The sequence below is a fragment of the Pleurodeles waltl genome, chromosome 7 (genome assembly GCF_031143425.1).
Source record: "Pleurodeles waltl isolate 20211129_DDA chromosome 7, aPleWal1.hap1.20221129, whole genome shotgun sequence".
Lineage (NCBI taxonomy): Eukaryota > Metazoa > Chordata > Amphibia > Caudata > Salamandridae > Pleurodeles > Pleurodeles waltl.
Window position 1 is genome coordinate 602,105,618 of NC_090446.1, and position 13,448 is coordinate 602,119,065.

General features: G+C 47.2%; 2 protein-coding genes across 3 annotated transcripts in view; one reads left to right on the top strand and one right to left on the bottom strand.

Moving 5' to 3' along the window:
* Positions 1 to 13,448, bottom strand: part of PRELID1 (PRELI domain containing 1) — a 232,218-nt gene that overhangs the window by 38,704 nt on the left and 180,066 nt on the right. Inside the window, exons 2-3 of the mRNA XM_069244511.1 lie at positions 13,166 to 13,409; positions 5,879 to 6,047 (exon numbers count right to left, since the gene is read on the bottom strand). Coding sequence (XP_069100612.1) covers positions 5,879 to 5,967 — 89 coding nt within the window. The 5' untranslated portion in view covers positions 5,968 to 6,047; positions 13,166 to 13,409. The remainder of the gene's footprint in view (positions 1 to 5,878; positions 6,048 to 13,165; positions 13,410 to 13,448) is intronic.
* RAB24 (RAB24, member RAS oncogene family) overlaps positions 13,338 to 13,448 on the top strand; it is an 80,006-nt gene continuing 79,895 nt past the window's right edge. For both annotated transcript variants that reach the window (XM_069244512.1, XM_069244516.1), the window contains exon 1: positions 13,338 to 13,438. The gene's annotated coding sequence lies outside the window, so the exon portion shown is untranslated. The remainder of the gene's footprint in view (positions 13,439 to 13,448) is intronic.

Below are 13,448 nucleotides of genomic sequence, written 5' to 3' on the forward strand. Positions count from 1 at the left end.
AGGCAGTACCTTGAATTGGTAATGTATTCCTTTGAATACAAACCTTAGGTATTTCCTGTGCGATGGGTGTATTGGTATATGGAAATAAGCATCCTTGAGGTCTAAAGTTGCCATGTAGTCGTGTAGTTTTAGCAATGGCAATACTTCTTGTAGTGTGACCATGTGGAAGTGGTCTGATTTGATGAAAGTGTTCACTACTCTGAGGTCTAGGATTGGTCTGAGCGTTTCGTCCTTCTTTGGTATCAGAAAGTACAGTGAGTAAACTCCTGTGTTTATTTGTGTGTTTGGCACTAATTCGATTGCATTCTTTTGCAATAGTGCCTGCACTTCTATCTCCAGGAGATTGGAATGGTGTGTTGTTAAATTTTGTGCTTTTGGTGGTATGTTTGGAGGGAATTGTAGAAATTCTATGCAATAACCATGTTGGATAATTGCTAGAACCCAAGTGTCTGTAGTGATTTCCTCCCATGCTTTGTAATAATGACATATTCTTCCCCCCACTGGTGTTGTGTGGAGGGGGTGAGTGACATGTGAGTCATTGTTTAGTAGTAGGGGTTTTGGGGCTTTGAAATCTTCCTCTATTTCTAGGGAATTGCCCTCCTCTATATTGGCCCCGAAAACCTCCTCTATACTGTCCCTGGTAAGTGGACGGTGTTGCTTGTGAGGTGCTGGCTTGTGTGCTTTGACCCCGAAACCCCCCTCGAAAGGGCGTTTTACGGAATGTGCTGTAATTCCCTCTGCTGTGCGGGGAGTAGAGTGCGCCCATGGCTTTGGCAGTGTCCGTATCTTTTTTGAGTTTCTCAATCGCTGTGTCCACTTCTGGACCGAACAGTTCTTTTTCATTAAAAGGCATATTGAGAACTGCTTGTTGAATCTCTGGTTTAAATCCAGACGTTCGGAGCCATGCATGCCGTCTGATAGTTACAGATGTATTAATTGTCCGTGCAGCTGTATCTGCAGCGTCCATGGAGGAACGTATCTGGTTGTTGGAGATGGTCTGTCCCTCCTCAACCACTTGTTTCGCCCTATTTTGGAAGTCCTTGGGCAGATGTTGAATGAGATGTTGCATCTCGTCCCAGTGGGCTCTGTCATAGCGCGCAAGTAGTGCCTGGGAGTTCGCGATGCGCCACTGGTTTGCAGCTTGTGCTGCGACTCTTTTACCAGCTGCATCAAACTTGCGGCTTTCTTTATCTGGGGGTGGTGCATCTCCAGATGTGTGAGAGTTGGCCCTTTTCCTAGCTGCTCCTACAACAACAGAGTCTGGTGGCAGCTGTGTAGTGATGAAAACCGGGTCCTTAGGAGGCGGCTTATACTTCTTTTCCACCCTTGGTGTGATTGCCCTACTTTTGACCGGCTCCTTAAATATGTCTTTTGCGTGCCGGAGCATACCAGGGAGCATAGGCAGGCTTTGGTAGGAGCTGTGGGTGGAGGAGAGTGTGTTGAACAAGAAATCATCCTCGACCTGTTCTGAGTGGAGGCTTACGTTATGAAATTGTGCTGCTCTAGCCACCACCTGAGAGTACGCGGTGCTGTCTTCTGGTGGAGATGGCTTTGTAGGGTAGGCCTCCGGGCTGTTATCTGACACTGGGGCGTCGTATAGGTCCCATGCGTCCTGATCTTGGTCACCCTGGCTCATGGTGGTGTGAGCTGGGGAGTGAGATGGAGTTTGTGCTGGTGAAACGTTAATCACGGGCGGAGGAGAGGGTGGTGGTGTAATTCTTTTAACCACTTTTGGTTGTGGTGCTTGTTCCGTCTGGAACTCCAACCTTCTCTTTCTCCTAATGGGGGGAAGGGTGCTTATTTTTCCTGTCCCCTGCTGAATGAAGATACGCTTTTGCGTATGGTCCACATCAGTTGCTTGTAGCTCTTCCTCAAACCTATGCTTTTGCATTTGAGAGGTTAGCGAGTGCTCTTCTGTATAAGAGCCTGAAGCTGGGTCGCTTGCAGTTTGTTTCGGCGTCGAAACTTTGTCTGCGTGTTTTTTCGGCTCCGAGGTGACTTTTTTCCTTTTCGGGGCCGAAACCTCTCGGCGTCGATCTGTTTCGGTGCCGCTGTCTCGGCGTCGAGCCGTGTCCACACCGGCATCTCGGTGTCGAGGCTTGTCTCCAGCACTTTCTCGGTCCCGAGAAGGCTGCGTGCCGGTGTCTCGACCGGAGTCGGACGATCTCGGCACTGTTTTGGCCTTTTTCGGTGCCGACGGTCGGTCACCGAATTTATGGGTGGAGCCATGGCCTGGTGGCAGTGGCGTCCCCTGGGCCTTGTAAATGTTTCTTTGTGTGGTTTTCGACGTCTTACTCACGGTTTGTGTGTCGTCGAATCCTTCGGAGTCTGAGTCTTGGATCGAGAAGGTACCTTCTTCTTCCTGTTCCTCGAACTCCCGTTGGGCTGTCGGTGCGGACGCCATTTGAAGTCTTCTGGCTCGACGGTCTCGGAGTGTTTTTCGGGACCGGAACGCACGACAGGCCTCGCAGGTGTCTTCGCTGTGCTCAGGTGACAGGCACAGGTTGCAGACCAAGTGTTGGTCTGTGTAGGGGTATTTATTGTGGCATTTGGGGCAGAAACGAAACGGGGTCCGTTCCATCGGCGTTCTTCAGCACGCGGTCGGGCCGACCAGGCCCCGACGGAGGATCGAAAAACTACCCCGAAGGGCACCGGAGCTCTTCGATCTTCGATGCGGTGTGGAATCTAAGTACGCCGATCCCGAACGCAACAATACCGACGAAAATCTTCCGAAATTAGCTAATTTTCCGTTCCGAAACTCGGAGCGACAGGAACACGTCCGAACCCGATGGCGGAAAAAAAACAATCGAAGATGGAGTCGACGCCCATGCGCAATGGAGACAAAAGGAGGAGTCACTCGGTCCCGTGACTCGAAAGACTTCTTCGAAGAAAAACAACTTGTAACACTCCGGCCCAACACCAGATGGCGAGCTATTGCAGAACATGCGTATCTACAGCGACAGATGCCATCGAACATACGAGTACAATTACAATTACAATATTTGTGAATGTTGAGATGTTATATTGGTTTCACTGGTAATAATAAATAATTGAAATGGGTATATATTTTTTTTTTGTTAAGTTGCCTAATAATTATGCACAGTAATAGTCACCTGCACACACAGATATCCCCCTAACATAGCTAAAACTAAAAACAAACTAAAAACTACTTCCAAAAATATCCAGCTTTGATATTAATGAGTTTTTTGGGTTCATTGAGAACATGGTTGTTGTTCAATAATAAAATTAATCCTCAAAAATACAACTTGCCTAATAATTCTGCACTCCCTGTAAGAATTGGCCAGCTCGTAGTAGAAGAAAATCTGCTAAGACCAGCAACTACAAAACGAGCCAGAACATCACAACATTAAAATAAAAAACCTTTTTGGAGTATCTTTGCAGGAACGCACATAGCCTTTGAAAATCTGGTGGCAATATTGACAAGGAAGGCACATCAACTTCAATTCTGACAAAAAAAAAGAAACAGATCAGTCCTACTATCATGCTACAATTTAAAGTGTTTTGAGTTTTAAAAAAAAGTGAATTAGATGGATAACATAGTGATCAGGAAGGAGCTAGTTAATGTGTTGATGAAATGTATGTAGAAAAACTGCATTCCCCCTCGTACACCAGCTGCTTTAATGTCAAGAAGCGCTTTAAAAGACTGAATAATTATTTTCAAAATCACATAATCGAGAGAAAATAACAGTTTCAGATTATCATCACCTTATACTTGCAATAAGAGCACACCAATGGTTCCATCAGAAGTATCAGTCCCAAATTCTAAGCATAACGGAGTGGACAAAGAACCAAAGCCATCAAAAAGGCTTTTTACAACTCCTTGTGCAAACAGTGATGTGCTCATGTCTCCAGGCTAGGTATGCATGTATGTAGTATTTGTAAAGTTAAGTACTATTTGTCAAGCATAAAACTAGCTGATACTGCAGAGTATAGATAAGCATTAAAAACAATGATGCAGTCAAAAGGTTCTGGGAGAGTTAGCTTACTTCTGACTGCAGAAGTAGACTACATCACAATATAGTGTGCTTCAAAGAGGTGTCTCTTCAGCTCTTTCCTAAACTGCAGAGTGTCGGGCAGTCTTGACAGATGCATGGATTTTGTTCCATATGCTAGATGCATGGATGCAGAAGGCATGTTACCTTGTTTTTTTAAACCATAAATTTTCACTTCTCAGTCTCCAGACTGTACAGAGCGCCATAGAGATGGTGCACATATCAGGCCTATGCGAAGGTGCTGACTGAGATGACTTTGTAAATGATGCAGTTGGTTTTGAAGACAGCATAAATGGGCAGGAGGAGCTTTTGAACATAAACAGGTGTGATGTGCTCACATGTCTCCAGACTCTGAATGAGATGTGCTGTGGCATGTAGAGTGTATTTATGGCAGTCCAGTGAGAATTGTGGGAGGGAATGGACCAGGATGTCACACCACCCAAATGCAAGAGTACAAGAGCTTGAACAGTCGGCTGAAGTAGCTTTGTGTGAGAAAGTATTTCACTTTCTTTGGAAGAAAGAGCTGGTGCAAGGCAGTCTTTGTTTTGTTAGCAATGATTTCCTTGAGGGGGAGGTTGATTTCCAGAGTGCATCCTAGTCATCTGGTTTTGAGCGGAAGTGTACGTTTGAATCAGACCATGTCACTGAGCCACGTTTGGACTACTTGTTGCTTGGCAAATAACAGAAATTCTGTCTTGATGGTATGGAGCTTCAGGAAGATACTAGACATCAGCTGCTACCATATTGCAGTCCAATGCCAGTGTTCATGGAAATCTACTTAGGGGATTTAAGGATCTGTCTGTGAATAGAGGCCACCATTTCCCAAGGCAGAAAACCACACACAAAAAAACAGTTCTGGAATAGGATACATCTCCCTTCCAAAACAGCAATAGGCTCTGATCCATATCTTCGAATTGTCCCTTGCCTTATCTTTATTTCCTGGTCTACACAAAAAGGATTAAGTGGCCACTTTCAATGCCTTTATACATAAAACAAGAGGCCTGATAGTCAATGGTTTTGTGCAAAACCACAATTTAGATGCAGCAGACTGCTGGAATGGGTATATTGTTGATAACATTTAGGGGGAGGGAGGGCCAAAGAACTCTTCGTTTTCTGAGTCTAGGAAACTGAACGAGGGGCACTGAATGTTACTACTGCCTGCATATCACTCAAGCTGATGCATTCCATTTTCCGCACCTACTTTTTTGTCTCTTCCCCAATTAGCTGGTGTTATAAATATATTGGCTGTGTGACTGTCCACCTTCTGCTCCTTCTCAATGGCAGACAGACCACTACAACCAGGCTAGTTGTGTCATGGCAACAAGGGCACCTGGCTGTCATTGCACGACAGTTCGGAGAGGAGTATAAGCTGCATTGTTTAAACCAGTTCCATATACTGCATCTGAAACACCGACTTTTACCTAACCCTCAACCATGAATCGTGCTTAGTGCTCGAGTTAAGCGGTCTCTTCTGAGCCTCGAGACCAGTGTTCTGCTTTTCTTAAATCTCTCTTCAGTACTTCAATGTGACTGTCTTCCAAAGTTCCAGTGCCCTTGCTCATCGTGCAGTCTCCATCTCGGTCTTCCCAGTGTACTTTTTTCGATTTACAGCTTTTAGTTATTGGATGGCTGGGGGGCGCCTTTGTCTTGTGGGAATATATAAATGTTGGTCATCATGTAGCGAGACATCCAGGGACACCTCACAAAGCTACCTTTGTGAGAACGCTATGTGAACACAACGTATTAAATCAACTCAGAAACGCTACGAGAGTCTTTGAGTAGGATTCGTCGTGGGTGCCAGAACGACAGTAACTTGTTTATTTTCCATTCTGTCTCTCAAACAAGGGCTTCAGTTTTATACTCACCTGTAGGGGTTAGGGTACCGCTGCCAAAAAGCAACAAATACTTGGTCCCAGGAACTCTTCAGCTCGCTCAGGCCTAGGAAGTACTTCATGGCTCCCACTTAGTTGTCTGGCGTAGCATGAGATGGACAGATACTGGATGGTTCCCTTGGAGATCTTATGATTACAGTACCTAATGAGAAAGACAAAATATTATGCGAGACCAACTCTGTCGAGCCCTGGAGTTCTGCTTGCTCCTTGCTATACAAACACAAAAGTCTGGATTGGTCTCCCTTGCTGACCTTCATTACTCATGATTACTGTTTCCCTGTGTGTGGCTTGATCTCTTTGAATTTGTTTAGTCTTTTTCGCTTGCCCCGCTTGTCCTAGGTCTACATCGCTCCTTTTAGGGATACAATATTTTTCTCTTCTACCCTAAAGTCTGCAATAAAACGTATCAATTTCATACTGCACTCTCCCCCGCTGATTTAAAAAGTTATTGGTTTATGTTGCTGAAACTCTCCTAGGAGGAGCTACAGAGGATGCAAATGACAAGAGTTAATCTTGAAGAGACATGCACTGTACTGTAGTCAGGAGCACTGGCAAGTGATTAACTAGTTCAACTGATCCCTAAGAACGAGGCAAGACAAAATGCCAAGCTTAAGGTAATAGTCTATTTACCCCAAGAGTGGTAAAGTGACTGAAGTGCCGCAGCAAAGTGGCGTAGAACTGGCTTGCTTGCATTGCATACAGATCAGCACGTCTAGGTAAATTAATCCTATTTTCTATATGTAAATTCCAAGTTCTTATCCTTCCCTTGTGGGGCACTGACAGCTACAACATGACAGGAGGTGCACTGTGGGACAGAGCTGCAATAAATGAACCTGAAGGTTACCTAGAATGTCTCTCGTGTAGTAAATAGACATTACAATTTGGTGACCAGCTGGGCCAGCCCGTACGTAGCCTTGGATGATACCCAAGTGAGACTGACAATCACTTCAATTAAAGTTTCGCTAGAATACAATCTTTACTATTGGCACAGGAAAATTCACTCTGTAAAAAGATGATTTTTTTTCTTTTTTTTTCACATTGTGAACTGCACGAGGAGTGTAAGCGTTTGGAGCTCAGCTAAGACTGTTTAACTGGAAAGTAGTGTAAATCACCACTTTAAAATCTGATGCATCTGAAGGGCAGCATTGAACGATAAGACTTTAGATTTGTCACAAAAAGCATATGGTATCAGTAAGACCAAAAGATATATTAAAAACATGTACTGGAGGCTTAGGTGAATAAGGACGTGGAGAAGTTAAGAGAGTGAAACATCAGATAATACACAGGAAACGTGAAGACAATTACTATGTGCCATGAATTAGTCTAGTATGCTATGGAAGAGTGATAATTGATGCCATGGGTTCCACACAAGAGGAAGATGTTGAAGTGAAATACATAATAGATTATTTCTCGAAATAGCTCAAGCTACAGGTGGGGGGGAAGAGAGAATGGCGAGTAAGTTACAAAGACAAATCCTTAATAAAAGTCTTGGGTAAAGGTTTACCCATCTATATTGTACAATACAATGGTCCGCAGTTCATGTCAGAGTGTGTGAGAAGTTTTTTTTGCTTGTTTTTGTTTTAAGAGATGGTTTGGTCCATAACACTATCTCGGTTTACTACGTTGAGTATAACGAAGGATTGGAAATGTATAATTAATGGGAGTCAAACAGTTGGAAGGAGCAGCAAACTGAATTGGAAAACTGATGCGCAAACAAAAACGGCGTGGGCATAGAGAATTACTCCTATTTGAGGTTACATGATTTAGTATGCTTGTAATCATTAAACGAAGCATACTGTTTGCCAATTATAATATACAGCGGATGCCCAGTTCTAGGCAAGTGAAATGGCCATGAAAAGGAGGTCAGAAGGAAAACTGCAAAGGCGAAGTTAATGTATATGTAAGGAAATGCCTCCTTGGCATGGTTACCCCCTGACTTTTTGCCTTTGCTGATGCTATGTTTTGAATTGAAAGTGTGCTGGGGCCTGCTAACCAGGCCCCAGCACCAGTGTTCTTTCCCTAACCTGTACTTTTGATTCCACAATTGGCACACCCTGGCATCCAGGTAAGTCCCTTGTAACTGGTACCCCTGGTACCAAGGGCCCTGATGCCAGGGAAGGTCTCTAAGGGCTGCAGCATATCTTATGCCACCCTGGGGACCCCTCACTCAGCACAGACACACTGCTTGCCAGCTTGGGTGTGCTGGTGAGAACAAAACGAGTAAGTCGACATGGCACTCCCCTCAGGGTGCCATGCCAACCTCACACTGCCTATGCAGTATAGATAAGTCACCTCTCTAGTAGGCCTTACAGCCCTAAGGCAGGGTGCACTATACCATAGGTGAGGGCACCAGTGCATGAGTACTGTGCCCCTACAGTGTCTAAGCCAAACCTTAGACATTGTAAGTGCAGGGTAGCCATAAGAGTATATGGTCTGGGAGTCTGTCAAACACGGACTCCACAGCACCATAATGGCTACACTGAAAACTGGGAAGTTTGGTATCAAACTTCTCAGCACAAAAAATGCACACTGATGCCAGTGTACATTTTATTGTGAAATACACCCCAGAGGGCACCTTAGAGGTGCCCCCTGAAACCTTAACCGACTATCTGTGTAGGCTGACTGGTTCCAGCAGCCACCACAACCGAGACATGTTGCTGGCCCCATGGGGAGAGTGCCTTTGTCATTCTGAGGCCAGTAACAAAGCCTGCACTGGGTGGAGATGCTAACACCTCCCCCAGGCAGGAGCTGTAACACCTGGCGGTGAGCCTCAAAGGCTCACCCCTTTGTTCCAGCACCGCAGGACACTCCAGCTAGTGGAGTTGCCCGCCCCCTCCGGCCACGGCCCCCACTTTTGGCGGCAAGGTCGGAGGAAATAATGAGAATAACAAGGAGGAGTCACTGGCCAGTCAGGACAGCCCCTAAGGTGTCCTGAGCTGAAGTGACTAACTTTTAGAAATCCTCCATCTTGCAGATGGAGGATTCCCCAATAGGATTAGGGATGTGACCCCCTCCCCTTGGGAGGAGGCACAAAGAGGGTGTACCCACCCTCAGGGCTAGTAGCCATTGGCTACTAACCCCCCAGACCTAAACACGCCCTTAAATTTAGTATTTAAGGGCTTCCCTGAACCTAAAGATTTAGATTCCTGCAACTTACAAGAAGAGGACTGCTGAGCTGAAAGACCCCTGCAGAGGAAGAAAAGAAGACACCAACTGCTTTGGCCCCAGACCTACCGGCCTGTCTCCTGCCTTCCAAAGAAACCTGCTCCAGCGACGCTTTCCCAAGAAACCAGCGACCTCTGAATCCTCAGAGGACTGCCCTGCTTCAAGAAAGACAAGAAACTCCAGAGGACAGCGGCACTGCTCCAAAAGAACTGCAACTTTGTTACAGAGGAGCAGATTTAAAGACCCCTGCAAATCCCCGCAAGAAGCGTGAGACTTGCAACACTGCACCCGGCGACCCCGACTCGACTGGTGGAGAACCAACACCTCAGGGAGGACCCTCCGGCGACTCCGAGACCGTGAGTAACCTAAGTTGTCCCCCCTGAGCCCCCACAGCGACGCCTGCAGAGGGAATCCCGAGGCTCCCCCTGACTTCGACTGCCTGAACCTAAAGTCCCGACGGCTGGAAAATACCCTGCATCCGCAGCCCCCAGCACCTGAAGGAACGGAACTTCTGTGCAGGAGTGACCCCCAGGAGGCCCTCTCCCTTGCCCAGGTGGTGGCTACCCCGATGAGCCCCCCCCTTGCCTGCCTGCACTGCTGAAGAGACCCCTTGGTCTCCCATTGAAACCTACAGAGAACCCGACGCTTGTTTACACACTGCACCCGACCGCCCCCGCGCTGCTGAGGGTGTACTTTTTGTGCTGACTTGTGTGTCCCCCGGTGCCCTACAAAACCCCCCTGGTCTGCCCTCCGAAGACGCGGGTACTTACCTGCTGGCAGACCGGAACCGGGGCACCCCCTTCTCTCCATTGAAGCCTATGTGTTTTGGGCACCTCTTTGACCTCTGCACCTGACCGGCCCTGAGCTGCTGGTGTGGTAACTTTGGGGTTGCTCTGAACCACCAACGGTGGGCTACCTTGGACCCAAACCTGAGACTTGTAAGTGATTTACTTACCTGCTAAAACTAACAATAACTTACCTCCCCCAGGAACTGTGAAAATTGCACTGTGTCCACTTTTAAAACAGCTATTTGTGTTTTATGTGAAAAGTAGATATGCTACTGTAATTATTCAAAGTTCCAAAAGTACTTACCTGCAATACCTTTCAAATGAGATATTACATGTAGAAATTGAACCTGTGGTTCTTAAAATAAACTAAGAAAATATATTTTTCTATAACAAAACCTATTGGCTGGATTTGTCTCTGAGTGTGTGTTCCTCATTTATTGCCTGTGTGTATGTACAACAAATGCTTAACACTACTCCTTTGATAAGCCTACTGCTCGACCACACTACCACAAAATAGAGCATTAGTATTATCTCTTTTTGCCACTATCTTACCTCTATGGGGAACCCTTGGACTCTGTGCATACTATTCCTTACTTTGAAATAGTGCATATAGAGCCAACTTCCTACAGTATATAAGACAATATGATTGTAAACATGATGTTGAGTAAGTTGATTTAGAAGTTGAGCAATGTGTTAGATTAATGACGAATTGAATAGTGAAGAGTAAGGCTTTTTGTTTCTGAACATGTAGGGTGGAGAATGGCATAAGAAGGAATAGCAACTGGTATTTTCTGCACTAATAATGCTGAGAAAGTTAGACGTGGACCGGTGCCCCTTTTGCGAGCGACCTGAAAAACTTCCGCCCCATCTCGCTCCTCCCCTTCCCCGCCAAGGTAATAGAGAAGGCCGTCAACAAATAGCTGACCACCTTCCTGGAAGACAACAACCTGCTCGACCCTTCACAAACCGGATTCCGAACCAACCACAGCACTGAAACCGCCCTCATCTCAGTCACAGACGACATCAGAACCCTGATGGACAACGGTGAAACAGTCGCCCTCATCCTCCTCGACCTCTCGGCTGCCTTCGACACCGTCTGTCACCGCACCCTAATCACCCGCCTCCGCTCCACTGGGATCCAAGGCCAGGCCCTGGACTGGATCGCCTCCTTCCTCTCAAACCGATCCCAAAGAGTCTACCTCCCTCCGTTTCGCTCAGACCCCACCGAGATCATCTGCGGCGTACCTCAAGGCTCATCACTCAGCCCGACACTCTTCAATGTCTACATGAGCCCCCTCGCCGACATCGTACGCAAGCACGACATCATCATCACCTCCTACGCCGACGACACCCAACTTATACTCTCCCTCACCAAGGACCCCGCCAGCGCCTAGACCAACCTACAAGAGGGCATGAAGGACGTCGCAGATTGGATGAGGCTCAGCCGCCTAAAGCTGAACTCTGACAAAATGGAAGTCCTCATCCTCGGCAACACCCCGTCCGCTTGGGACGACTCCTGGTGGCCCACGGCCCTCGGCACCGCACCGACCCCCGAAACCACGCCCGCAACCTCGGCTTCATCTTGGACCCTCTTCTCACCATGACCAAGCAAGTCAACGCTGTGTCCTCTGCCTGCTTCCTCACCCTCCGCATGCTCCGCAAGATCTTCCGCTGGATCCCCGCCGACACTAGAAAAACTGTGATCCACGCCCTCGTCACGAGCCGCCTGGACTACGGCAACACCCTCTATGCTGGGACCACCGCCAAGCTCCAAAAACGCCTGCAACGTATTCAAAACGCCTCGGCCCGCCTCATCCTCGACGTACCCCGCAACAGCCACATCTCCGCACACCTGAGACACCTGCATTGGCTCCCAGTCAGCAAAAGGATCACCTTCCGACTTCTCACCCATGCACACAAAGCCCTCCACAACAAGGGACCGGATTACCTCAACTGTCGCCTCAGCTTCTACGCCCCCACCTGTCTCCTCTGTTCCTCGGGCCTCGCGCTCGCTGCCGTCCCTCGCATCTGCCGCTCCACGGCGGGTGGGAGGTCCTTCTCCTTCCTGACAGCCAAGACTTGGAACTCCCTCCCCACCAGCCTCAGGACCACTCCGCATTCCGGAGACTCCTAAAAACCTGGCTCTTCGAGCAGCAGTAACCCCCCCCCCTTTTTCCCCCCCCCCCTAGCGCCTTGAGACCCGCACAGGTGAGTAGCGCGCTTTATAAATATTAATGCTTTGATTTGACTATTAAATCCAAGATACTGGATGGTTACGTCAGCAAATCTTTACACCACTTTGGGCAAGGACAACTTTTTAATAGTGCTGTGCATACAATAATATTCGATTCACGAATCGATCTGCAAAATGAGCTCTAGATATTGTATTATTCTAGCATCGTTGTTAAACCGTCTAGTTGTAATCTCCTTTAGATTTATTCGGTGTTAAGGCGAAGGAGTGCGCAGCATTGGCTTACACAAGCCGAACAGGTGGAATTAAGTGAATGTCTATGTTCCAAGTTTTATGCACTGTATCAAAGTTCCAAGTAGTTCTTAGCCTTCCTTGTCAGTGACAGCTGGGGCAAGAGGTGCGATGCAGTCCAGGCCTGCAAGAAAGGGAACTTCAAGGCAACGATGAACGTGTCTTGTGTAGTAAATAGATTCTGGATACTATTCCGAAACGGTTAATAACATTGCGCCCATGTACGATTATTTTTTAGCTCTATGCTGCCACCGTCGCTCCAGTAATGTCACTGTTCAGCTCATGTCCCATTTCACCATTCTGAGCAGATGCAACTCTCTAGCAGGGATCAGCTATCAATAGTGCAGATAGCCCAGTGGCTGAAGTGCCATATGGTTCCCTCTGCCCATAGTTTTTATACCAAACCAGAAAATAAGAGTCCAATCATTCTTGCATTAGGCCCCATTGTGCCCACGCTATAACATTATTTCATATACTTTAAATTGCAAATATGTGCAAAGTAAAAGTGTGCCATATATGGAATGCGGAATCCATGTAATTTCCCATTCATCTCCAACCAATTTCACCTTACAACTATTCTGCCAATCGACATAATGTACTATTTTGATACAAAATAACACTTTTTCTAGAACAAGCGCTTAATTCATATATAATATAGTTTTAGAATCGCCTCTAGTTCTACACTTAGCGTGCTCTCATACCGCTCCCCCAGACATTCTTTCATACTCATCACCTTGAGCCCACTTCCTCTCCCCGAACCCTCTCGCATGAACCCCACGTCCTGCCCCCGTCTTAGCTCTCCGCTGTACTTCGGCCCCTTCTCACCTCTCATGCTCCCTTACGTTCCCTCCTTCTTCATCCTCTGGAGCGCATCTCGCCTCAGCCACTTCAGTGGGAAAGGCCGTGGTCTCCCTCCTGTTCCGGAATAACCTCGCGCACACTTCCGGGGCATGCACCGTACTTCCGGGAGATCGACCGGAAACGTTTCTCGTCCTCAGTGAAGTATACTAAGTGCGAGCATGCGCAGAGAGCTGATTTAGTGGCAGCAGGGCCAGCTTCCGTGTTGTTTCTGGGGAGAAAAAGCTTCGTTAAGAGGAGGTGAGGCTAA